The sequence below is a fragment of the Musca domestica genome, unplaced genomic scaffold (genome assembly GCF_030504385.1).
Source record: "Musca domestica strain aabys unplaced genomic scaffold, Musca_domestica.polishedcontigs.V.1.1 77, whole genome shotgun sequence".
NCBI classification, from domain to species: Eukaryota; Metazoa; Arthropoda; class Insecta; order Diptera; family Muscidae; genus Musca; species Musca domestica.
The window spans coordinates 668,635-694,969 of NW_026712400.1; the positions used below are offsets into that span (position 1 = coordinate 668,635).

Below are 26,335 nucleotides of genomic sequence, written 5' to 3' on the forward strand. Positions count from 1 at the left end.
TGAGGTAGGTTGATAAAATTTTACTCAGATGTGTGTTTGTTCTACGGGACTTGTGGTATTGAAAATGGGCTATAGTGTTTCACATTTAGGCATAGCCCCGTTCAAGTACTTCTCAATTTTCTGCCACATTTTCCAATCAAATCAGGTGAAAGTTGACAACTGAGGTAGTCGGTAGGTCATTTCTCTCCTTGCAAAAATGTTAAATTCAGATCCACTAATTGGTCTAGCCCCCATATAGCGATACCTCCTGATTTTCGATATTTTGAAGGTTTCTGACACAACTTCCACAATTTGATATACAGGGTGAGATGAAAAAACTGCAACCAACTTCAGACTGCTGTCATTTCTAAGCCACTCGCCCGACAGCTGTTAAAATTATTCCAGTTCCATTCCAGCTCATTATATTGTTTACAAGCGTACAAAAGCATTTTGGTGAGAATTTTCCGGAATAAAAGTTATTCGTGATGTAATTCAAGCGTAATAGTGTGATTTCTTTATATTTAGCTGGAAAACCACAAATGGCTATCGTTAGAGTACTCCAGCATTTAAATATGAATAAATCTTTTGTGTCTTGTACCATCGCTCGAAAAATGGCTCGTGAGCTGAACATATCGCAATATTCCATTCGGCAAATATTGAAAAATAAGATCAGGGTAAATTCCAAAAAGTGCAAGAAGCAGTCCAGCAGTTTGTGAACAAACTAAATGATCGCGTTTACTTGCCAAAGAGGTCAGCTAAAAATATGGATCTTCAGTTGGCCACCAGAACTCAAGCACCGGCCATGGTGATGGTGTAGGCCGCCATAAAAGCCGATAGTCGCTCTCCGCTCGCATTAATCGACCGTTGGATTAGAATAAATGCCGAAGATTACAGCGAAAATTTTCTGGAGGGTGTATTAAAGCATTGGTCACGCAAATATTTTGGCCGCAGACCTTGGACATTCCAATAGGACTCAGCTCGCGCCACCCAGGAATGGTTACAAAATGAGGTTCCTCGCTTCATTTCCAGCGCACAATGGTACCAAAATCTCAGGATAACAATTCTTTGGACTATTGTGTCTGGCGTATTTTGGAAAGCAAGGTTGATACTAAAAAGCAAGCGCTGCGCCGGGAATGGGTCAAAATACCGCAGAGCAACATTCGGACAGCGTGTGACGGTTTCAATGGCCGTTTGAAGTCCATAATTCATGCCAAAGGTAACCAATTCGAACAAATCTAAACTTAGTCTAAAATTTGATGGTATTTCCGACATTTCCGAATTAAAAAATGTAAAAGTTATGGCATTTGACTTTGTTGCAGTTTTTTATCGCACCCTGTATGTGTTTCATCCCATTTGATATTGCAGCCCTATGTAATGTGCGATATTCGGGAGATATATATATATATATATATATATATATATATATATATATATATATATATATATATATATATATATATATATATATATATATATATATGATTTCATGTTTATTGTAGACCAAATTGTTAATATCAGTCCCAATTGGAGGGATTTTTTTTGTGAACATCGTTTTAGCTATATATCCAATGTATATGCTTCGCCCGACTATAATTTATGTCTTTCCAAAGTCACAATATACACCATATAGCAATGATATTCGATACAAGAGGTCACATACAAAATAAAATCTAAATAATCTCAATATCAGCAAAATTTGGTAAAATCATATTGACATCATGCTGTGGGCTATACCGGAACTTGGACAGATATTGCCCATTTTCTTCCTGAGGCTTCTAAAAGCATTACAAGCCGCCATATATTATCAATCTACTTCCAATATTTTTATGACATTGCGACACTGTGCGGGCGGGACCATTTGGTGTCCTTTCTGTGCTATTTAATTTCATCTTTTTTTAAATTAAAAAAAAATAAAAACAAATGAAAATAAAAAAACAAAATATTTTACTTTTTTCAAATGCAAATTGTTTTCTTTGCAATTCAATATTGGATTCTTTATTTTTTCTTTGACATTAATAAAAAAAAATATAAAAAAGGATTACAAACTAATCATAACCAATTAATATAAATAATTATAACTAATATAAATTTGTTTTTTTTTTTTTTTAATTCATTAAAATAGAAAACTGAAACAATTTTAATGCAGGATTGTTAATAAATAACGGCTTAAGATGCTAAATGAAACAGGATATTCTTAAAGAAAACAGGATTAAAAAATAGAGAGAAAGAGAGCAAATTAATAAAACTTAACATGTATTTTGCTTTGTAAAAAATAAACGCAAGAGTTTGGCAAATTACATTGAAATCGATTTAAACAATAACAGTAACAATCGATTTTACAGGATAGGCTAAAACTACATAAGGGAGTTGGGGAAAAATTAACAATTTAAAAAAAAACATATGTTGTGACAAAATTCATGGAATGATGGTTAACTACAGGGGGAGGGGGCAAGTGACATGTTTTCAAAACTAAAAATTTTTCTAAAATTTTTAAAATCAACTAAAAAAGATAAAAACAGAAAATTTAATTCATTTTATGAAATCAAAAATGTAAAACAAAAAAATATATAAAAATAAAACAACAAAGAAACTTAGTAATTATTCGAAAATTTTTTCAGCAAGAAAGGACTTATTTTAGACAAAATTAGTTTCTGTTCCCAAATTAGAGAAAAGGAATTTTAAATTTGCAAACAAAAGGAGTTGTATGTTTTGAGCCCTAGGGAGAATTCTTGGTTTGTTGGCATTTAAACTAAACTCTAAAAGACTAAACTTAAAAACTAAAAAAAATTACAAAATGAATAAATAAATAGGGTTAAAAATTAACTAAACTAATTGTTGTTCTTAAAAAATAGCTTAATTGTTGATTGATTGGTTGGTTGGTTTGTTTGTTTTGCCATATGCTAAAAAAATAAACAATAGTTGATGTTTTGAAATTATTTTTAAAATTAACTTAACTAATAATAATGAAAAATTACAAACTAACAAATGCTTTAGTAGGTGTTTGTTTTGAAAATTAATACTATATAAATTTTTTGTTTTGCTTTTGTTAAAAAATAAACAGAGTTACAACGAAATTAAAAAAAAAACGTTAACAAAACATCTTTGTGTAATTTGAACTAACATTTTGTTTTTGGGTGTAAACAAAACAAAAGCTTGCCTGAGAAAAACGTTGGCACAACCTATACAACAAAAATTGGTTAACGTTTAGCTTCAAGCGTGTCATTATAGCTTAGAAAAAATTAAAGTGGAGGACCAAACAAGGACTACTCTCGTCCAGAGATTGGAGAGATTTGGAATACCAAAATTGAGAAATGATTCCTCCAGTTATCCCCAGAAGGCGCTGTCCCATTTCTCTTCCTCTCCTGGCCCTTTTATCATCATTGTAGACTCTCTTACTGTAGTTTGTGCTTAATTAGTTAACAATTTGTAAACTTTCTATGGTAGTTTAGTATTAGTTCTAGTAGTTTGGGGGGCGGGGGGAAATTTCCTTTAAACTTAGACTCAGTCTTGGCAGAGAGATTATCGATTAATTTGTCTTGCTAGTTATATGCTGCTAATAAAATCATAATAAAATTAATTACTAATTATAGTTATCCTGGCCTTAATGCTTACAAAAATATTTACTTTAAACTTGGCAAGTTTGGAGGCGGCTAATTTCATGATATTCAAATGTACATTTCTAGTATTTAAAAAAAATCTGGTATATCTTCTTCGTGTTTTTCAACTAATATCATTTGCATGTGTAAAAGCTTTCTCTGTAACGAAAGCTTTGCGGATTGACATACCACAGGCCAGGAGCATGAGCGCGGGCGCTTAACTAGGCACTCTCTGTCTTCACCACAATCGGCAAAGTAGCACCAATGCTGTTGTTAAGCGGCGATGTCCTGGTGTAGTCTTCGGACTTCAACATCATGGGAAGATTCATTTTCATATCAGCCAAGAGCGGCAATGTTGGTTTGTTCTCGCCACCCATTTGATGGTGGCCGGGTGGTCCACCTTGTCGCTGTTGCTGTGACTCATAGCGGGTATGGGTACGCATGTGTCGGGTAATCATGTCTCTTCGGCAGGCAGCATAAGGACATTGGGGACACTTGTAGGGCTTCTCGCCGGTGTGGGTCCGCTGATGTGTTGATAAGTGATCGGAACGTGAAAATACCTGTCCGCACACCTTGCAGGTGTAGGGCTTGACGCCGGTGTGCAAACGCATGTGACGTGTCAACATATCGGAGCGGGCAAAGGAGCGATTACAAACTTCACAGGAGTATGCTTTGGCAATGTCATTCGAGGGGTTGCGGGACTTGTGCCGCGAGGCCATGTGTTTGGCCAGACGATCGTGCAGTGAAAACATTTGACCGCACACGGGACACACATATGCCACATCGGAGCCGGGTGGCATTTCTTCGACCACGGGGGAAACATCTAGATTGTAACGCCATGCCACCGACTCCTTTGTGGTGGGTGATGCCACATCGCCCTTGATGACGGGCACCCCCACCGTTGTACTGTGGGCATGATGATGCAAGGGATGCATGGGCATTTCCAATTTAATCATGGCTGCGGCAGCTGCAGCTGCTGCAGCATGGGCAGCCGCTGCATGTGTCAAACCGTAGGGTGAAACGGGGGCGGAGGAAACCCCAGAAGTTGTCATTGTATTCGTGGAACTACTCATGCCCCCACTGCTGTTATGCCCAGAACTGGATGGTGACATGGCAGCTGAGATCGGTTGTTGGCTGGGTGGCAACATCATTGTGGTTGCCGGCAAGGGGGAGGATGATTTGTACTTCTTGGCATTGCCATTGTTGGAACCACCCGTCCCACTGGCCATCAGCTCGCCCGTTGGTGTGTTACCTCCACTCCGCACGGATAAATCCAACGGCCTCTCCTGTGGTGGCGGCATTATGGCAGGATCTGAAGTATTGGCTGCTGTCGTCTCACTTATTGACGTTTCACTGCGTGGAGGCGATGGCAATGCCATGGTCACACTGTGTGGCGGTGATTGATTCGAAGTGGGCATAAACTCGGGCATTTCATGAGATCTTTCCATTTTCTGGTGGTATTCCTTCAACTCCTTCGCTGAGGGCGAGGTTTCATCCATTTGCGACGAGGCAATAGATGAGGGTGTGTGCTGCATGGGCGAGGTATGGAGATCCTGTCTCCTTCGAAATACTTCATTGAGATATTTGGTATGGAGATAGTAACCAAATAATGGTGAAGGTATGGGAAAGTAACGATCATAGGGGCTGTTGGGTAGGTGTGGCTCAGTCTTGATGTCAACGGTGAGAGGATTTTGAGGTTCTTCCGTTTTGATAAACTTTGCCGCGGGTAGTGTAGGATCGATGTTGTTATTATTATTATTGTTGTTATGGTTTTTATGATCTGCTGGACTCAGGCTAACCCTAGGACTGCCTTCATTGTCTCCGCTTATGGACATTTCTTCTTCTACCGACTCGGCCACATCGCCATCCTGCGTGCGTTCCTCGTTGTCACTTAGACTGGTGCGATTGTGGGGTGATGGCATTTCTACATCCTCATCCTCATCGTTGTTGTTGTTAGCCTCTTTCTTGAGATCATCCTTATCCATTACCAGATCATCCTGGTATTCATTTTCCAGATCCATGTTATTGGCGCTGTTGTTGTTGTTGCTGCTGCTACCACTGCTGCCAGAACTATTGTGATGATGCAGTTTATCCAGAACCGCCGATAGACGCTTACGTTTCCTCTGCTTCCAAGGCATAGTGGGATTGCTTAGCGAGTTACTAGAGCTGTTTGTGCTATTGTTGTTATTGTTGGTGGCATTATCTTCTTCGCGGGTATTATTGTTACTGTTGCTGCTGCTGCCAGTGACTGCAGCCGCTGCCGCAACAGCAGCCGCAGCTGCTGCCTGCTGATGCAAACTCAAGGCCAATGGCAGGTTATGTGGCAAACCATAGGGCAAATGGGTATAGGCTTCATACTGATGCGAGGCTGCTGCTGTTTGATGTTGCTGATAGTGGTGGTGTTGGTGGTGATGTTGCTGCTCCTGCTGGCGATGATGATGGTGATGGGATGCTGCATGATGCCCCATAGGGTCATTACCTTCTGCCATAGTCATTAGGTCACAGTTGTAATGAAAACTTTGTTCCTTTCGAGTAGTTGGACCTTAAGTCGGTGTGGCAAAAGACGAAATCTTTTGATTGGAACTTACGATGTGAGGGGGCTGTGGTGGCTGATTGGGTCCAAGTCCAATTCAGTTGTTGATGCTGCAAAGATACCAAAAAACGTAAATTTTGGTTAGATTTTGAAAACCGTAAAAGCAAATTATTTTTATATTTATGCATTTAAATTAAATTAATAAATAATTTAAATTAATAAATAAATAATAATTAAAATTAATTTTATTAACGAGAAATTAAGAAATAAACTTTTAAAATCTTCTGTTATCGGTAAATATTATGTTTACGATTATTTCATATTTTTTTATTATTATCATTATTATGTGTATTATTATTATTATTATTATTATTATTATTATTATTATTATTATTATTATTATTATTATTATTATTATTATTATTATTATTATTATTATTATTATTATTATTATTATTATTATTATTATTATTATTATTATTATTATTATTATTATTATTATTATTATTATTATTATTATTATTATTATTATTATTATTGTTATTATTATTATTGTTATTATTAGTATTATTATTATTATTATTATTATTATTATTATTATTATTATTATTATTATTATTATTATATTATTATTATTATTATTATTATTATTATTATTATTATTATTATTATTATTATTATTATTATTATTATTATTATTATTATTATTATTATTATTATTATTATTATTATTATTATTATTATTATTATTATTATTATTATTATTATTATTATTATTATTATTATTATTATTATTATTATTATTATTATTATTATTATTATTATTATTATTATTATTATTATTATTATTATTTATTTATTATTTAATTAATTTTTTACTTTTGAAGAAATTTACTTTTATTGAAGAAATTAAATTTAGAGATTTTTCGTAAAAAAATTCTCCATTTTTCAATACAACCCCTTTAAATTAAATTTAATTTCAGCACCTTTTCAGTAATTGCCTGCCCTTTCCCTAACCTTTATGCGACTTTCTTAAATATGCCTTCCTCTGAGAGTGAGTAACTTCGTAAATATGTTCTTAAGTATCTTTCAGTAGAAGGTGGTTTGTTGTTTTTACTGCATTGCGCTTATCCTTATTTGATATATGAGAATTGTTTTCCTTTAGATTATCCTTATAAGTATAACAAGCAAACAACCAAACACAATAATGCAGCACCATGGCAAACATCCATCCACACACACAAACATTGCACGTTACATTATTTTCCACATCACTAAACTAAATAGCTCCTTAAGGGCATACATGAAGCGCTACTGAAGTGAGAGAAATGTTGTGGGAGGAGTAAAGGGCTGACACACAACACTGCAAGAATGTAGACACCGTATGGGGAAAAGACACGCTAGTTTAGCAAATATAAACAAATATTATACGGTACACATTAGATGAAGGAGGCCTTAGGGTATCCTGCTCCGCTTTTTTTTTCTTCTTCTCTTTTGATTTTAATAGTTTCTTGCCTAAGGATTTCCGTTGTTGGCATCTGAATATTGTTAGCAATATTCTTAATGTTTTTGTTTGTTGTTCTTCTTCTTGAGCATTCATGGAGGTGTGCATATTTATTTTAATGACTATTTTAACCCTACGTTTTTTTAAGGTGTAGATTTTGTTTATCCTTGTAAGGATTATTATGTCTGGATTTTGGAAAATAAGTATATTTATCTATGGCATGACCGTCATTGACTTGTTGATGTTTGATGATAGGAAGTTTTTTTTTTAAAGATGTGAAGGATATTATAAGAATGAATTACTTTCAAAGTATTTGATTGAAATAATATAAGAGCTTTAAAAAATTTATTCGGCTTTTAAAAATGGATTTTTAAAAATTATTCAAAAACTATTTTATCCTGCCTAAAGAATATTTGAAAAACCGGTATTACAATGTGCTGCAGACTGGTATTTTTTAATATTAAATTGCCCATTGAAATAAACTTTTAGGGATAAATTATATGATCTTTGCATACTTTTGGGCTCGGTGGTAATGAAAAAAAATGAACAAAAACATATGATCGGGAAAATAAAAATCGATTATTAAAACCGAGTTAAGGATTGTTCCCAAGGTAAAAGACGACACTAACTTTTTAAAATTTCTTTAGCAAATTTTTAAATATATCAGAAAAATTACAGTTTCTGAGGTTTATATTTCACATCACTCGACCGTACTTCTTCAAAGTTGCAGCAAATCGTAAGTTAACCCACTTTTTTGCAAAAAATGAAAGAGCTTGACTTGTATGACATGACAGCAGTGCCACATGCCACACAGCCCGCATAACATGCTATTAATTCATATAAAGCTTTCACGATTTTTCCTGAGTTGTATGATTTTTTTATCCCCCACCATACAATGAGCGGTGGGATGGGAATTTATTCCGTTTGCAAGACCTCGAAATATTCGTTAGAGACCCCAAGTATTTTATATATTCCTGATCAGAATAAAAGTATGAGGCGATTTAACGATATCGATCCTTCCTTCCGTATTTCTGTGAAAATCACGAGAGAGTCCACATTATTTAATCTAGAGCTTTGAAATTTGGCACAAGGGTATATATTATAGGTACTGAAAATACGCTATATTGGTCCACGTTTAGGTATAGCCCCCATATAACGATTTCTCCCGATTTTCGGTATTTTTGAGCTTTCTGGCACAACTTCGAAAATAGTTAGCTAAAACTTGACAATTGGGGTTGTCAGTAGGTCTGTTCTCTCCTTGCAAAAAATGTTCGATTCAGGTCCATTATTTGGATGATTTTAGCCAACAGAATTAACTCAAACTTGATATTTGGAGTTCGTAAAGGCACCACTTTCTCAGCAGGATTTTTTTTTATATTTGCAATTTCCTTTCAAATGGTGGAGGGTATAAAAAGTTCGACCCGGCCGAACTTGATCAGCATAACTCTAGCTTCCGAATAAATTAAAGTAGGCTGATACAATTTTACTCAAACATGTGTGTTTCTCTGCAGGACTTTTTGTATTGAAAATGGGCTATATAGGTCGTTTACCTGTATACCTCCGTATATTCGGTGTTTTGATAATTTTAGGGACATTATTCACCGGAATTATTTCAAATTTCGTATTAAAAGTTCCTAATAGGTACTACAGCCTATGACAGAAAATTGCATATGCAGGTCCAGGTCTTTGTATAGCCCCCATATAACCGTACCTCCCTATATTCGGCGATTTTGTGATTTAAACGATATTATTCACCGTAATGTGTATTACAGCATGTCGCAGAAAATTGCCATGCAGGTTCGTGTCCCTATATTCGGGGCTCTTAATCAATTTTTGACAATCGTATTTTCTTACAAATCACACTTCCAACCTATTATTTCAACAAATTCTGTTAAAGCTCGTTTTGAGACGGACAAATAATTAATTCCAGGAGAACCTTGTAATTAGATAGCGGGACACGTGACTGAAGCTATACACAAATTCAAATTTATTCCAAGAGCAATTATATAATTGGTATTTTCCCACATAAAAGTAAATTCTTAAAATGAAACTTAAGCTACACCCAAAATGCAGCTAAAAACAATACAGGTAAAGCGAAATTCTTGCAAACCATTTCCCCTCTTTTAAAAACACACACAGTGCAAATCTCGTTCTCTTTTATCTAAGCCATTAATGATATCATCATCATTATTTATAATTTATTGCCTACCCGCCCCAGCCCATAATCATACAAATGTTGTTTATTGCTTGGATTTTTTCCGTCTTAAGTACCATCCAAAAAATATTTTTTCACACATACCATAAGTAAGCATAACAGAAAAAAAAGCTATTTCTTTTCTTTTTCTTGAAAACCAAATAAAAAAATTGTCGCCCCTAAGTTTTCACACAAAACGAAAAACTTGAGAAGAGAAACACCGGCATGCAAACAGATAAACAACGAAATTTGTGTCGCACTAACTGCATTGCACGCACGATTGATCGCCCACACGCTGGATGGCGTTGTCATTGTCACTGGCTGGATGGCTGACTGGCTGGCTGGCGTATAACGTTATTTTTTTATTTTTTGCTGCTGCTGATAACACGTAAAGAAAGCAAATTGTTTAACGTTTGTTTAACAATTTGGTACATTTACCGTATGCGCCGGGGCAAAGGCATATTCACAAATCGAAACCATCTCCGGTATATTTGCAGTGTTTATTAGCTTCTCCTGGTATTTGGCTTACGACAAAGATTGTTGTTTTTATTTTTATTATTATTATTTTTGTGTTATGCACCATGGCTAATTGTTTGTGTGTGTGTTGGTGTGCGGTGCGGTACGAGTACATTGCACACCGAGTGTCATGATGGTTTAGTTAAATGCGCCATCAAGCGGCAGACATTACTTGTGTCAATATTTGAGAACTTATACAGAAATGTGGTATTCTTAAATCTGTTGTCGACGTCCAGCCGACGACCATCGTTTTGTACAAGAAAATAATATTGGTTTATTGCCTTGTTTGTTTAACACTTAAAACTGGAGTCATTTCACATTGGGTCGGTCTTCTTATCGGGATTTTTTTTTTTTTTTTTTTTTTTTTTTTTTTGCAAAGATGGACTCATCATGGGTGTCAGTGGTAGAATTCTGCGGTACTTGTATTAATTAGTGATTTATTTATCACTATACTGGCGGCGAGTGTGTAGAATGGGGGTGGATTAGCAAAATTTCTTTTTTATTTATTTTCGCATTAAACAATATTTTTTGGCAATGTTTTAACTTGGCAATTTGTTACATGGCCACTTAAACAAGCAAGCATAATCCTGTCATAAATTATGAGCGGTTTTTTTCTTCCTTTTTTGTTTCGTTTTTTTTTTTCGGGGAGTGGATTAATATGAAAAACTCCAGTAATAAGGACCCCCATTTAAATTAAGTACTTCACGACACATTAAATATTATCCACTTAACTTGTCAGAAAGCCAAAAAAAGGGAAACAAAAGTGGCATAAAAGCCAAGAAAAATAAAAAAAAATGTATAGGGAATAAAAGGAACAGGGGAAAATATTCATGATGTCTGGGTAATATTTCTAGCACAATTGTGCAAAACAAAAAATGAAGAACACTAGAGGTGAAATTATTTTTTTAATTTCACCTCTAGTGTTCTAAAAATACATCGATTGCTATTTTTACAAGAAGATCGAGAGAGAGAGTAACTCTCCTTCTCTCGGAGAACATTGTGTGTGTTAATTCTATGCGAAATTGAAAACTTCTAATTGAAATCAAGCGACAGGACATCCTGCTTCATTGAAAAGCTAGTGACTGTTTGAAAAGCAAATTTGTTGTTGGTAAACAAACTAACAATTCTGGTGGTGAGTTTACTGATCGATGGTAAGCTTTATGCACAAACTATGGCTGTGTGAGAGGTGTGTTGAATTTCACATGGGAGGGGGAATTGGAATGAATTTACCCTAGGATCAAATATGTCAAATTTGGTGAACATCGGATCAAAATGTAGCTTTAGCTACCACATCCATGTTCCAGTCGATTTTGTGTTAAAATCCCCCAATAGCCGTAATATACACTCCATAACAATGACATACGGTATAGGTTATTAAAAATTCATAGGAAGAACATTTTCTCCAGATCGGTTCAGATTTGAAATTTATTGTACAACAAATGTGTAATATCCAATAATACAACAGAATTTAGTCACATAGCAAGTATGTCAAACTTAGTGAAAATAGGTTCAGATATAGCTACAGCTACCACATATATGATTCACCCGATTTGACATGTAAAATCGCCAAAATTCTTAATATAACTCCATAACAATGAGGTTCGGTACAAGATATAAGGTAACAGAACTATATTTGTTAAATGCGTTCGTCCGATTTCAAGATTATTATGCACATATTGTGTAATTTCAGCCCAAATAGGATGAATTTTAGCACATGCCACCAAATTCGATTTAGAATCAATTATGTCAAAGTTGGTCAAAATCGGGTCAGATATATCTATAACTACAATATACATGTCTTACCCGTTCTGATATTTAACTCCCCTGACAGCATTAATTAAAATACACTCAATGTTTGCTACCCGATATATTATAGAGTCTAGAAATATTCTTGCCATTTTTTCGAGATGTGTTCAGTTAGGATATAACAACTACATATAATACTGATACATCAACCTGTTATAGCAATGATATTTGGTACGAGAGGTCACATACAACCTAATAATACTTATCTGTCAAATTTCGTTTAAATCGATTAATAATTCTATTAGATCCGCCCGACTTTTGTCCTTTCACTACTCCACCGTTTTTAGATGTAATTCGATTTATTTATTTATTTATTTTTATTTATTTTTATTTTATTTTATTTTTTTTTTTTTTTTGAAACTCAAAAATGCCTTTTGTAATTCATAGTATTTCAGTTTTAGTTCGAGAATTTCATTTGTTATTCGTAACATTCCGACTTTGTTTCGAATTATTTCATTTAAAATTCGAATTTTTTCATTTGAAATTCGTTTTTTTTTCACCTGACATTCGAATTTGAGAATAAATAAATAAAATGATTTTAAATACAAGTGAAACAATTCGAATTTCTAATGGACTAATTCGAATAAAAAATAAAATAAAAAAATATAGAATTACCAATGAAAGAATTCGAATTTCAAAAGAAATTTTACGAATTACAGAAAAATGTCAGATCATTAAGCCCATCTCGAAAGAGAAATAAACACATAAATCATGAACGTATGACCTTCGCCTTGACAATGCAAAACTCAAAAATTCAGCCGTACCTGGCTGTGGGATTTGAACCGCGGATCTAACACACTGGGTTAGAATTCCTTACCTATGAAAGTACACATTTTACACTGTTTCCTCCTATCTCAAATATTCAAACCAATTTTACATCTAACTATTTATTTTTTCACTGGACACATCCTTAAGACCCATTTGGATACATGAATCCTATAGGGTTCTAGTGTTAGCATCGATTGATCTACTGGCTTTATGAAGTTTCAGCATTCCACTAAATGTTCATACCTTATTTATAACTTGTTATTATTACAATCATTCGAAGCTGATGTTAAAAAAAACGTAAAACAATGCATTACGAAAGTTAAGTAAACCCCCAAAGTATGCTATAATTTTTAACATAATTATTTAATTGGCCATGCAGCGCACAACCACCCTCCATCAACAACACTTATGACCTTCTGTGAAAAAAAATTCATTTTTTTACATACTGTTTTGTATATATTTAAAAAATATGTATACAAAAAAAACAACAACAATGAAGAGCATGCAATTTTCAGGGTCCTTTATGGCGATTTTCCATTCTTTTTTTTTTTTTTTTTTGGTTTCAACACTTGTCCAATTTTATTCATTGTATTTTTTTCCTTTTTTTTGCAACATAATTATGAAATATTAACAGCTTTATGACAACATTGTTGTCGTGGTGCTGTTTCAAGCGGCAAAAAGAGGAAAAATGACGCCATGACAAAAGAAAACAAAGGAAACTCGCTTTACATCATAGCCCCTAAAGGGGGCAAATCTCCGCACATAGCCATAATATAATTATCGTAATTTTTCATAACATAAATGAGTCTGATTTTTTTCCTCCTCCATATATATTTAAGATATTCGTTTTTTTTCTGGTCAGGAAATATTTTAATAACCCTCAAAAATGATTTATGTTATAACATCAACTTGTGATTTATTATTTTATATATATTTTTTCTTTTAATTTACATCATTGAATCATAGTCCCTTAGTAGGTGAGTAATTATAAAAATTATAGATATTGTTTGTGGGTGGCGGTTGGCTGATAGAAAGTAAGAGTTATCGGAAATTACCATTGAATTTGTTTTTAAATATTCTATTTTTTTTTTTTGTAAAATATTAAAATTCCCACCGCGTGATAATAAAAAAATGTTTTTTAGTAAAAACTAAAATTAAAAATTAACCAAAATTTTTTTGGACTTCGACCTTAAATTGAACAACAAGAACCCGATTTTTATTATATATAGACTAAAGTATAGCACAATATCACGTAACATATTGAGCTTTCCATTAGTTTATATATGATAAAATCCGGACTGTTTAGGAATTTGAGGTCGAAGTCTAAAGTATTTTATTTTAATTTTGCAATATATTTTTTTTGTTTAATTTTAATTTTTAATTTAAACGGCATTTTTGTTATCTCCCGCAGATAATTTAACTATTACTAATGTTTATTTTTAATTTTCATTAAAAAAAAAGAAAAATAAATTTTGAAAAACACACATGGGGGTCTGATAGTTTTTCGTTCGGCCCAAACAAGGCCCTCGTTCCCACAACAAATCACCTTGACCTCCCTACTTTCATATCAATATAGATTAATATTGCATTTTAAACGATAACACATAGTAAATACTTGAAAATTTATCATTTTCCAATGCAAGAACGAAAGGAAAAAAACTGACCTTATTTTTAAATAATTTATTGTTATAATTCCATAATTTTTGTTGCATCACTTTGTATTTATGTGGTTATTAACAATTTGTTATCACAACAGTTTTATCATTTTCTTGTTTTTTTTTTTTTTTTTAATTACAAAAGAAACAAAAAGTGAAACAACACTCGACCCGAACTCGCTCACACGCTCGCTCACATCGATATGATTAAGTCATAGAAATAACTATATATTTAATGGTTTAATACCCTTTAATGGTGATAATGTAGTACACGCTATAAAATCAGTCAAGTGTTGTTCGTTCATTAAACAATGGCATTACCAACAATTGACAACGATATGAGAATCGGGGCGCTAACCATTTACCAATTATGTACATACACCAACCAAATAATCATACATCATACACAACGTATTAAATAAAGATGACAGACGACAAGTGGCAAAAGCTTTTAATTTTTTATTTTTTAAATGGCTAATAAAACAATTAATGCGAACAACAGAAGATGGCAAAGAAAAGAGATCCCCACCATTTTTTTTTTTTTAATTTGTAAACTACTCTCAGTGTATGTAAGTATGTATATATGTATGCAGCTACCTATAAAAAGAGTCATTATGAATTGTAGCCTCCTCCCACATAACTGTCATATTCATGATACATTTGTGAGGAATTTTTTAGCAAAGCATAGAATATTCTCAATGTAAAGAAACAAAAACAGTCTTTTATGGCTATGCCATGATAAAATTAAGAATATAAATTAATTTAAAATAAATATATCCATCTCTGCATTTTGTGTAATTTACCTTGTCAAATTTCACTGAATAAAAAAGAGGTTCCCATCTTTGATTTCTGTGTATACAATGGAACGAATAATTTTGAAAAAATTGTTAGCATATGATTGCATGACTTTACCTTCGTAATTCTACAATGGGCTAAACATTGTCTTGAAGAGAAGAATCCGATGAAATTTCTCTGAGATTTGATCCTTAAACTTAGTGACAAAAATATTTAAAGTGTGGGCGTGGTGTTACGCCTACTTTTGTTATTTACGAAAATATGTAATTTTATGAGAGAAAAATAGTCATTGGCCGAAATCTATTGCATATATAGGGCTCATCACTTTTTATTAGGTGAGTAGAATTATTGCCTTTAAGAAATTAGCTTTTTTATTCTCCCTCAGGTAATTCAGTAAAATTCAAGATTAGTAGATTAGAACTTTGAAGTCTTGGTAATAATAAGGGCAATGAGTTTGCGAAAGGTAGCTGAGAATTTCTTCTTTTAGCCAAAAAAAATCATTACTTGTTTTTATTATTTTTGGCTATGTTGCTTTTGTTGTTCTGACTGTTATATACAATCTTCCACTCGTTTTTTTCAAACAGGAACAATGCTCTCGAGCTCACTTATGCACAACAAGGACGTGGAGAGAAAACTTCTTTTGAAACGCGTATTCTCCGAGCACTCCTGCTCGCGAGTATTTTTCACTCGCTCGAGTAAAATCGAGGAAATCTCAGCTTTAACAGAAATCTTCAAAATACCGAAAATTATTTTGACGTTAATTTTCCATTGAAATGGCCTACCCTTAAGGTCAAAATTCAGTTGATTTTGTTGGAAATAAGACTGATACGTAATAAGTAAAAAAACCAGCTAAGTTCGGTCGGGCTGAAGTTTTAATACCCTCCATCATTTGGAAGGAACTTGAAAAATTTCAAATAATTCTGAAAGATATCGCTTTAATGAAGACCACAATATGGGGCTACACGAAGACGTAGACCAGCATAGGTAATTTTTTGTCATGGGCTATAGTATAGATTCCAAATTTCAAGTACGAATTGTTTCAAATTCCAATCCAATTCCAATAATGTCTCTAAAATCATAAAAATTCTGAATATTTCGAGATACCGTTATATAGGGGCCATATGAAGACATGGACCAACATAAGCAATTTTCTGTCATAGTTCGTAGTACCCATTACGAACTTCAAATACGAGATTTGAAACAATTCCGGTCAATAATATCGCAAACATAATCAAAATACCGAATATCGGGAGGTACTGTTATATGGGGTATATGTGAAAACGTGGACCTGCATACGAAATTTTTAGACATAGATTGTAGTACCCAATACGAACTTCAAATACAAAATTTGAAACATTTTCGTTAAAAGTGTGACATAAATTATTAATGTTCCGAATATCGGCAGGTATCGTTATATGGGGGCTATACGAAAAAGTGTCTCATTTAAGAAACTTAACTTGCCTACTGACAAAAAATACACGTGTTCAAAATTTTAGGCTTCTATCTCAATTCGTTCAAAAGATTACAACAGATTTACAGATTTTACTCGTGGCTAATGCCATGAGTATTTTGAGGAGTTACAAGCGGAATGTATTTTAGGACACAACCTTTCAAATAGCAAATATCTGCTGGTATCTTTGCAAGGATATATAGGTATGTTCCGAATACTGGAACCTTATTTGTAAAATTACAGATATTCTAGTTAGAAATGTTAGCTTGTATGAGGGTATGTAGAGGGTATGTAGTTGTCATTATTTTTGCGATGCTGCTAATGCAGAGGGTATGTGGTTTACATCAAGCGTAAAGCTGAAACAAGCACATACATATGGATGAGTTTTTCTTGGAATATTTCGAGGCGTTGCTAATGAAATGAGGCAATTAGTACCAAAATTTTCTTCGTGTGGTGAAGAGTATACATAAATTTTGAAATTATTTTAATCCATTCAAAAATTACACATTCTCGAATTTTGAGCTGAGTGAGTTCAATCAAACATGAATGTGTACTACGATAACAAAATACCATATACCAATTTGTGCCTACTTATAACCATGAAATTGCTATTTCATTGCGCCGAAATGTAAACATTTCTACACATTATTTATTATTCAATACGGTGAGCTCTCATAAAAAACAAGAACAACAACAAAAAGACGCATGAGCCCACAAACGAACTACCAACCAACCAATCAGCGTTTAGCATTTCATTATTATTTTTTGTTTATTGTGGATGTTGTTGGCTTTCATTCGTTCGCCGTTGTTTTTTCTTTTGTTTTTCTTCTTATACACTACAACAGCAGCAGCAGCTGTAGATGTAGCAACAACAATAATAATAATGATATTGGCACACACAATACAACATACAACACGCCCTAACTGACGGACGACATACATACATTGTACAATTCCAATGAAAATCCATAAAAAAAGCAGTTGAGAGTGTTAGTGTGTGTGTGTGTGTGATGGAGGCAATTGCTCCCAACACTCTCGCTAAAATGCGGGGGTGGGTAGGTGTTAACCGCATGATCCCACAAATTAGCTTTCTTTACGTTGTTTATTTTGAAAAGCTTTTTGTTTATTGTTCGGTTGCTGTTGTTGTTGTTGTCGCCAAAACGTTTACATTTCTTGTGTCTTTGTTCAATTGTATTAAACAACAACATATCGTGTTGTTCTTTGCCATTGTGGATAAATGTGGTGCGATTATTTGGCGCCTATTATTAAAGTTCCTAACTCACCTCAATTGCCACTTGAAATGATTGTTTGGCCGGCATTGTTTGCAGTCGTTGTCGCTGACGCCAACACCACCACCACAGCCAGTTTGTTTTGTTGTCATTCAATTGAGAAAAAATTCTACTTGGAAATTAACTGTTATTAACATCTAACCTTTTGTGACCCGATTTGCGAGCCTGTGTGTGTGTGTGCTAAGTCAATTGTGGTAGATGAGTTAGCTTAATAGATTGTTCTAATGTCTAATGTGGTTAAGAAACACACACACAACTTGTTTCGAAAAAACCTAATAATATTTAATAATATCATTTTTTAGCTTGAAGCTTTATTGCAATTTTTTCAAAAAATGTACAGATTTAGGTCAAAGTATGATGTGATTAGCAGCAAAACGCAGATGCAAATTATTGGTAATTATGGATAACAAGAGAGCAAAAATGCCTCTTCCGAAAACAGACAAAGGAGAAATGTTAAAGAGATCATATTAAGATGTCCTGGTGTTAAATTGAGATACAGAAATTTCGAGAGAATACTAAAGTTTTGGAAGCAGCTCTTTTAGAAGATAGTGGTACAATGGCTAGCTGTATAATGGCTGCAATTTAACTCTCATGTTTTAAAAATGGAATGCCTTATTTCTTGAACATATTTATTGAGTCTTGGTAGCAGTTTCGTAAGTACTTGGCAAGTAAATGGTATGTTCGTGTTAAAATAAGGGATTAGTGTGCTTTCTTGTAAGTACTTCTCCGATGCCAACATATACTTAAGAAATCCATTATTTAGTAATGGCAAATTCAACCCCTACAATTGCCGAAACATATAAATTGTGGGGAAATTAAACACAAATTCAACTCTAATAGCAGTTCGGCAGGTACTTACTTTCTGTGATATGACCATGTAAAGTAAGAATTGGAAGTCGGTTTTAAAGGTAGTAAATAATGCCAATAATACTTAACAAGTCCATTATTTGGTAATGAGATTCATTAGGTGCGAGAATACCGGATAACAAAACCAAAAATTGAAAAGTGGTGCGGTGAAATGCGCCTGTAAGAATGTTGTCCATATAGGTCCAAGATCTCGTATATTCCCCATTTAACGGTACCTCCCGATATTCGGTATTTTGATGATTGTAGCCTAAATTTTCAATGGAATTGTCTGAAAATTTCCACAAACAGTTCCTTCTTAGAGGTGTGCCCCTTGAAGAGAATTGTCTATATAGGTCCACGATATCGTATATTCCCCTATAGCGGTACCTCCTAATATTCGGTATTTTGATGATTGTAGCCTAAATTTTCAATGGAATTGTCTGACAATACACACCAGGAATTGGTTCTAAGTACTTCATCCCCTGGAGAAAATTGTCTATATATGTCCACGATATCGTATATCCACTATATAACGGTACCTCCCGAAATTCGGTATTTTTCTAATTTTAGCGACATTTTTGACCGGAATTGTTTCAAATATCGTATTTAAAGTTTGAAGCTCGTAATGAGTACTTCAACCTATAACAGAAAATTACCTATGGAGGTCCACGTCTTCGTATAGCCAACATATAACAGCACCTGCCTTTATCCGGTATTTTGATGATAATAGCAACATTATTCACCGGAATTGTTTCAAATTTCGTATTTGAAGTGCCGAATCGATACTACAGCCCAGCCGAACTTAGCTGCTTTTTTTACTTGTTACTTATTTGAGGTATATACCAGGAGTGGAATGATTGTTCCCATCTTTGAACTTAATCTAAATGTGATAAAAAACATATTAAGATGTTCCAATTTGAGATGGAGGAACACGACTGGATCAACTTCAAATATCCTGGAAAGGATTACAGTATTCATGCCATGGAATCCTATTCTATGAGAAATTGGTTCGAAAACTATTTTCTCTATGAAAATATTCATGTGACAAATATTTTGGTTTTCCAATTCGTTTTCATCTCACATTTTTAAGATCAAGAGTTTAGCTATTGAATATAGTCCTTGGGACAAGTTCTCCCATAATGGAATTTTAATATTGCAATTTTTAAGCCAGATGATATTATTATACATCAGACAATATATTTGAGCATATAATTCCAAATAATTACCCTAAATATGCTATAAGACCCTCATTTAGCCGTAATGACTTAATATTTACTCATGACCTTAAATTAATTTCTTTAAAGTCCCTTTAAAATAAAATCATTTATTTTTCAGCGAGGATGTTTAAAAAATAAAAAACTAAATTTAATTTTCAATTAACGGCAACTAAACAAGCCGCATAAATGACCGCCGAAAAGCACCTGTTTCTCAGCTCTTGATGTGTAAAGAAACAGGACAAAAAATTGCCAATACATTTATAATACGCAATCAAAATGAATGCGAAGGGACAAAAAGGACAGCGAAAAAGAGGTGACCAACAACGTTGTCATAAAACTGTAATAATTTCCAGGCATTCATAATGATGAAAATCATAATGATGATAATAATGATGGTGTTGTGTGCAGCTTAACATGAAGTTATTTCGTTTGCATATAAAACAAAAACAACAACCAACCAAGCGGCGAGATAGATATTCAACCGATCAGCCTGGCCGACAAACAAATGTTGTCAAACTACTGCATACCAAACTACCATTTATGTGGGGGATAATAACAATATCTTAAAGTTAATCAAGAGGTCTCCTTGCACCAACTTTTACTTCTGGATACCCTAAGCAACAATAAACAACAACACCAACAACTACCATCAAGGATTTAAAGTTAGCAGCTATCAAGATGCAAAATGGAGGAGAGAAAAAAATATCCAGTAGGGAAGCTTCTTGGCACTGGGTGTGAGTCAGTCATTCCGAATGCTTGGTCTTTTTTATAAAGAGGTGTCTGCATTTTTATTGCCACAGCATTCAAGCGCCTGCGCCTGCGCATGGACAGCAGTAAGCAAATCCCCAAATGGCATACAATATGCCGCTGCTTAATAAGTAAAGTGGTTTAAATATTCGATCCTGTTTAAAGTTATTTAATTTTCAATTTTTTTCTCTTGGCTTCTTGTTACTTTTGTTGCAGAACAAAAGCCCATGGCCCTACCACTGCCAATGTTTCCCAGCCACCACCACCACCACCATCATCATCATCGTCATCGGCGTTGCCATACAATTCCTTGTGGCCGGACTTTTTAATTTAAACTAAAGTAGTAGTATTGTTAATAATTATGGCTTTAAAAGGTAAATATACTACTGTAAGATATAGACGAAGACAAAATAGCCAACGGTTGGCCACAATAATAACAAGAACAACAACAACAACGACATTGGAAAAAAGTAGGAACGGATGCTTGCCTGTGATCTCTCCCCTATAATTTTTTTTTTCTTCCACCGGCAACAATAGCACCAGCACCAATGACGACAGGATCAGTGTTTTGAAGATAGTTTTGTTAACTCCGCCAGGTTGTAACTTAAGCTATTTTATGTTCAGACCAATGGGTTTGTTGTTTTTTGTTGTTGTTGGTGTTACTGAATCATTTCTGCTGGCGTTGGCGGTTACTGCCAGAGCCTTCTCTCTGCTCTGGCCAAAATAGTTATATTTTTCTGCAGTAAATTGTTGGTGATCACGCGATGCTTTGCCAACAATTGCTACTGTTTTGTTGTTTGGTACTGGCCAATTTCAATGCAACCGGCCAGCTAGCTAGTTATGTCCGCAAGTGCGTTTGTCTGTCCACATTTTTGTTTTTTGCATTTTGTTTCATTACAACAAGTGTCCGTTTGTTGTAGTTTTTCTTACCAAAAGGAAAAAAACAAAGTTACCCAAATTATTTTGCAAACGGACGGAAGTTTAAGAAACTGTAACAACACAACAATTGTTCAATCATTGAGCTGGCTGGCTAGCTGGGTTTGAGCCATACACAGGAAAAAACAAGTTAAAAAGTAGCACTTGCTATACCCTCAGTATAGGGCTAGGCCTTTATTTGCCTGTGTGTATTGAACTCCTCTCAGTTTATATGTAATATATGATTTTTCAAAATTTTTACCCTTTAACAGGGAGGTACCAGAAGAAGTGGACAAATATATTCCACTTTTTCCATTACATAAAATATGAGCATAAATATTACCAAATTTAGGAAAATTGAGAAAAAGTGTAGCAAGTTTCATTCGATCATTTGACAACACTGTGCAACCCAAAACATTTTTAAAGGGAAAATCCAGAAGATAATGAATGTCAAGATAAAAAAGAAGACACGTGTATCTGCGTTTTGAAAGCTTATATCGCAGTAAGCTAAATAGAAGGGGGCTTCCCCTCTCCCCATCATTTTTGGAAAATGTCGGTTTAAGATTCCTCGGAATCAGAGCATTTTAGGAATATACTGTCTTCGGCAGTATTGCAAAGCAAAGTAAGAGGAGTATTTTGGTTGAAAATTTTAACTATTAAGCGAGTCAATAAATGGGTCGTTTTGGTCCTCTTTTAAAATATGGTTAAAAATGCCCTTTAAACGGGATCGTAGCAATTCAAAACATTCTGCAAAATTATTTCTCATATAATTGTAATATATGTCCTAGAAGATTTCAAAAGTCCACATTTTACCTAAACTCCACGAATTCATGTATATCAAAAAACACATTTTAGGTTTACAGACGTACTTTTTATGATTTTATGCAAAAATCTCCAACAAAGCATCATTTTAGAAAGCTGACGTTAAAGACAGAAATATTCTCCATTAAATTTCACTATAAGTTGTAAAGAAATCTCTAGTTCTGTTATATATCAGAAAAATATATGCATCAATTTTCCATAAAAAAGTATTCCTCAATTGTTGATAAAATTTTTCTTTGACTTTTTTCGACTTGACGCCTGAAAGTAGCACTAAATTTCATTTTAGGCAGATGGTGTCAAAGGAAGACATATTCTGCACAAAATTTCACTATAAATCTCAGAATAATCTATATATATATTGATACAATAGTTTCTATGAAAATTACATTCGAAATGTATGTACTACATGTGAAAGTAATGTCGTTGCTTTTTATACTCTTAATTTAACATGTTTCCAATTTATGTCAAAATCTCCCTTTATACTTCATTTTTTGGATAAAATGTCAAAGGAAGTATTATTCCTTTGACATTTTATCCAAATCATTGTGTGCCTCCGAACAAAAGAAATGTGTATATTCAGTATATACCATGAAAAAATAACATATATTTATGTTAATAACAACCGAAAAATGAAAAATGTGGCATTTTTCCCATTTCGCTGCATATTGCAAACATAATTTGATACTGTAATTTGATAAAGATCTTTGGAATATCTCCATCTTTTGGAATAGTAACTCAGATTTCAAATTTTGGGGTTTTGAGCTCTTTTTTTGTAGTAACGCTATTCATACTTCCAAGACCACAGCAATTTTGGTATTATTAGTTGTAAGTTCACAGTGAACATTTTATTCCGAATTCGGTCCGAATCTACGCTATCATTTCCCATTCTAATTCCGTATTCCTTCTAATTCCGGTACAAAAGTTTTTCTAAGAAATTAAAAAAAATATATATATATTAGCGTTTCCAGGCGATCTTGCTCTGAATTTGAAATAAAATTCCTTGAAGTCAGTTTTTTTTTTAATTAGACAATCGGTCCCATTTCTGCAAGAAATTTAGAAAAATTTGCAAATTTCTAAACAAATAATTAGAAATCTCCAAAAAAATCAAAAATCATGGCCCACAGGAAGAAATTGTTAGCTGGGTTGCGATTAGCTATATTTTTAAGTTTTAGTGGAGTAAGTAACGCCTGTAAGCATGTAAGTAGAACATGTGTGACCATTAGCAAAAAAAATTAATTAATTATTAAAAATTAAAAAAAAAAGACTCGAACTAGTGAACTGTAGGTCAGAATTCAAAATCCATTTAAAATGTTGCCCTGAGATTTAATTTAAGTACAATTCTCTTTCAAGCTATGGGTTATGGTTCTTCAAAGAAATTGCAATTGCAAACATTTCCCAATGTTCAAAAAGAGTTTCTAATTGTAAAATGAAGAGCATTTAATAAAGTCAATATTTCTCCCAGTGCATAGCTGACACACTATTATAAACTGTTGATCTTTGCCACCTCTGCCACCAACCACAAATGTGTTGCATTATCTTTACCACCTTATTGCTCCCATTTTTTGTTGTTGTTGTCGTCGTAGTTTTTTCTTTATTTGCCATATGCATTATCTTGACCAATATATGTGAGCAGGCAGGCAGTTGTCGTCGTCACCGTCGCCGCCACCGACGTCTGCAACTATTTGCCGGTAAAATACAATTTCCAGTGTATGTCTAAAAGGTGTACAATTGAAAAAATAATTACATTTGACTAAGAAATGATTATGGCCACAAATTGTAGCAGAAATGTATGCATGGATGTAAGTATGTATGTATGTATGTATGTATGTATGTATGTATGTATGTATGTATGTATGTATGTATGTATGTATGTATGTAAGTTGCCAGCAAGTCGATGATCAAAAGGAGCAACACAAAAGGAATGTGTTTGCAATAGCAGCAGTTGCGACAACAACAAAAACAACAAAACACAGCAAACATAAATGTGTTACATGATTACCACAAACAGAGCAACAAGTGTTTGCCTTCTGTTGTTCTGTCATTGTTTATGGTCATCGTGTTGTTTTTTTTTTTCTTCTTTTCCATTACACACAAAAATAACAACAATTTTAAGTAGCGGATTAAAAAAATGGAAATTTTAAATAATTGCCAAGGTAAAACATTTGAAGATACCAAAATTACACATGAACATAATTCGTATTTCAAATTAATTTATTTCGAATTATAATTAAAAATCGGTTTAAAATTAGTCAAATTTAATTTTAATTTCAAATGAAAAAATTGTGTTTCTTTTTTTTGTGAAATTCTGAAGAGTTTATACTTACTGAAATTTGAAAATTTTTTGAATATGGCTATCGATATGTAGTCCTTTGAACGGAAATTTGATCATATTAATTTTTAAAAACGATTTTAGGGATCGGGTTGTTTTTCCAACATATTGCCAAGAGCAATAAAGAGTGTCTTTTTAAAGTATTATTTGTTTCTTTCAGGTACAGTTCGTAGGATTTTTGTACTATCCGAAAATTATGTAACGATGAACGAGTTTTTATCAGACCTCCAAATTAATGCGAGAGCACAGCTGGGAGTAAAAAAAAATTGAGAATACTTTTCGATTTCGCTCGAGAGAGTGTAAGTAAAATTCGCTTGATATCGTGCCGAGCACTTTTTTAGTTTTTGCCTTGTCGTTGTTGTTTTTATATGTATGTGTATTTTTTTCAAATCATATCTTAAAACGAAAACAAAAACAACTATGTTGAAGAGCATTGTCGCCAATCTGTTGCAATATAATACGATGGTTTTGTTGCTTTTGTACACAATATCCACCTGTCCAGATAAAATCATTTTCCCACTCTCTTTCAGTTTTAGGACAAACTCTTACACTATTTCGAGCCGTTCGACTTCCACTCTAATTTTTCAAACTGGAGTAACTCAATAGTGCTCCTACATAAAATAAAAGCATGATGAGTAAATTCCGTATAAACCTCCCACTTTTCCAGCACTTCCTCTCACGAGCAAGTTTCAGTCCCGTCGGAAAAAGATTAAAACTATGCTCAAAAATCGTGATAAATCGTGCTCATTAAAAATCTAAAATCGAAATCGACTTTGGTTGGAAATATATAAACTCGAATTTTACTATAAACGACCACTCTTCGAGCACTCCCTCTCACGAGCAGGCTTCAGTTCTAAGGGAAAATAAGAAAATCTGTGATCTTTTTTGGTAACATTTTCCGAACAATTTTTTTCACTCAGTGGTTACCGTGTTTGTCATTGTGACGTCCTTAATCGTTATCTCTCACTCACTCGTATTTATACTTATTGGTCACTTTGTTGTTGCATTGGTTTGATGATGTTCATTGCCAAATGGGCGTGTTTGCCATTTCTTTGTAATATTGTATAAAATTCTGGATTGAGATTTTCTACATTTCCTCATGTCGATGAGGACCGAATAAATACGAATCCAAACAAGGAGGGTATATCAACTTTGTTATTTCGTTTTTAACTCCTCGAAATAATCATATGTCGGACCCAACTAAGTTAATATATTCTTGATCAGTGTAAAATTCTAAGTCGATTTATCAGTGTCCGTCTGTCTGTCTATATGTCCATTTATCAGTTGTAATCATCTTTCGAACGAATTGAGATAGAGGGCTAACATTTTGCACACGTGTAGCCAGGTACAGCTCGCAAATGGGTGCATAATGGG

General features: G+C 33.7%; 1 protein-coding gene across 1 annotated transcript in view; it reads right to left on the reverse strand.

Annotated features, from left to right (window-relative positions):
• Positions 1-2,083: 2,083 nt before the first annotated feature.
• LOC131806478 (fez family zinc finger protein erm-like) overlaps positions 2,084-26,335 on the reverse strand; it is a 37,659-nt gene continuing 13,407 nt past the window's right edge. Inside the window, exon 2 of the mRNA XM_059130591.1 lies at positions 2,084-6,218. Coding sequence (XP_058986574.1) covers positions 3,797-6,070 — 2,274 coding nt within the window. The 5' untranslated portion in view covers positions 6,071-6,218 and the 3' untranslated portion in view covers positions 2,084-3,796. The remainder of the gene's footprint in view (positions 6,219-26,335) is intronic.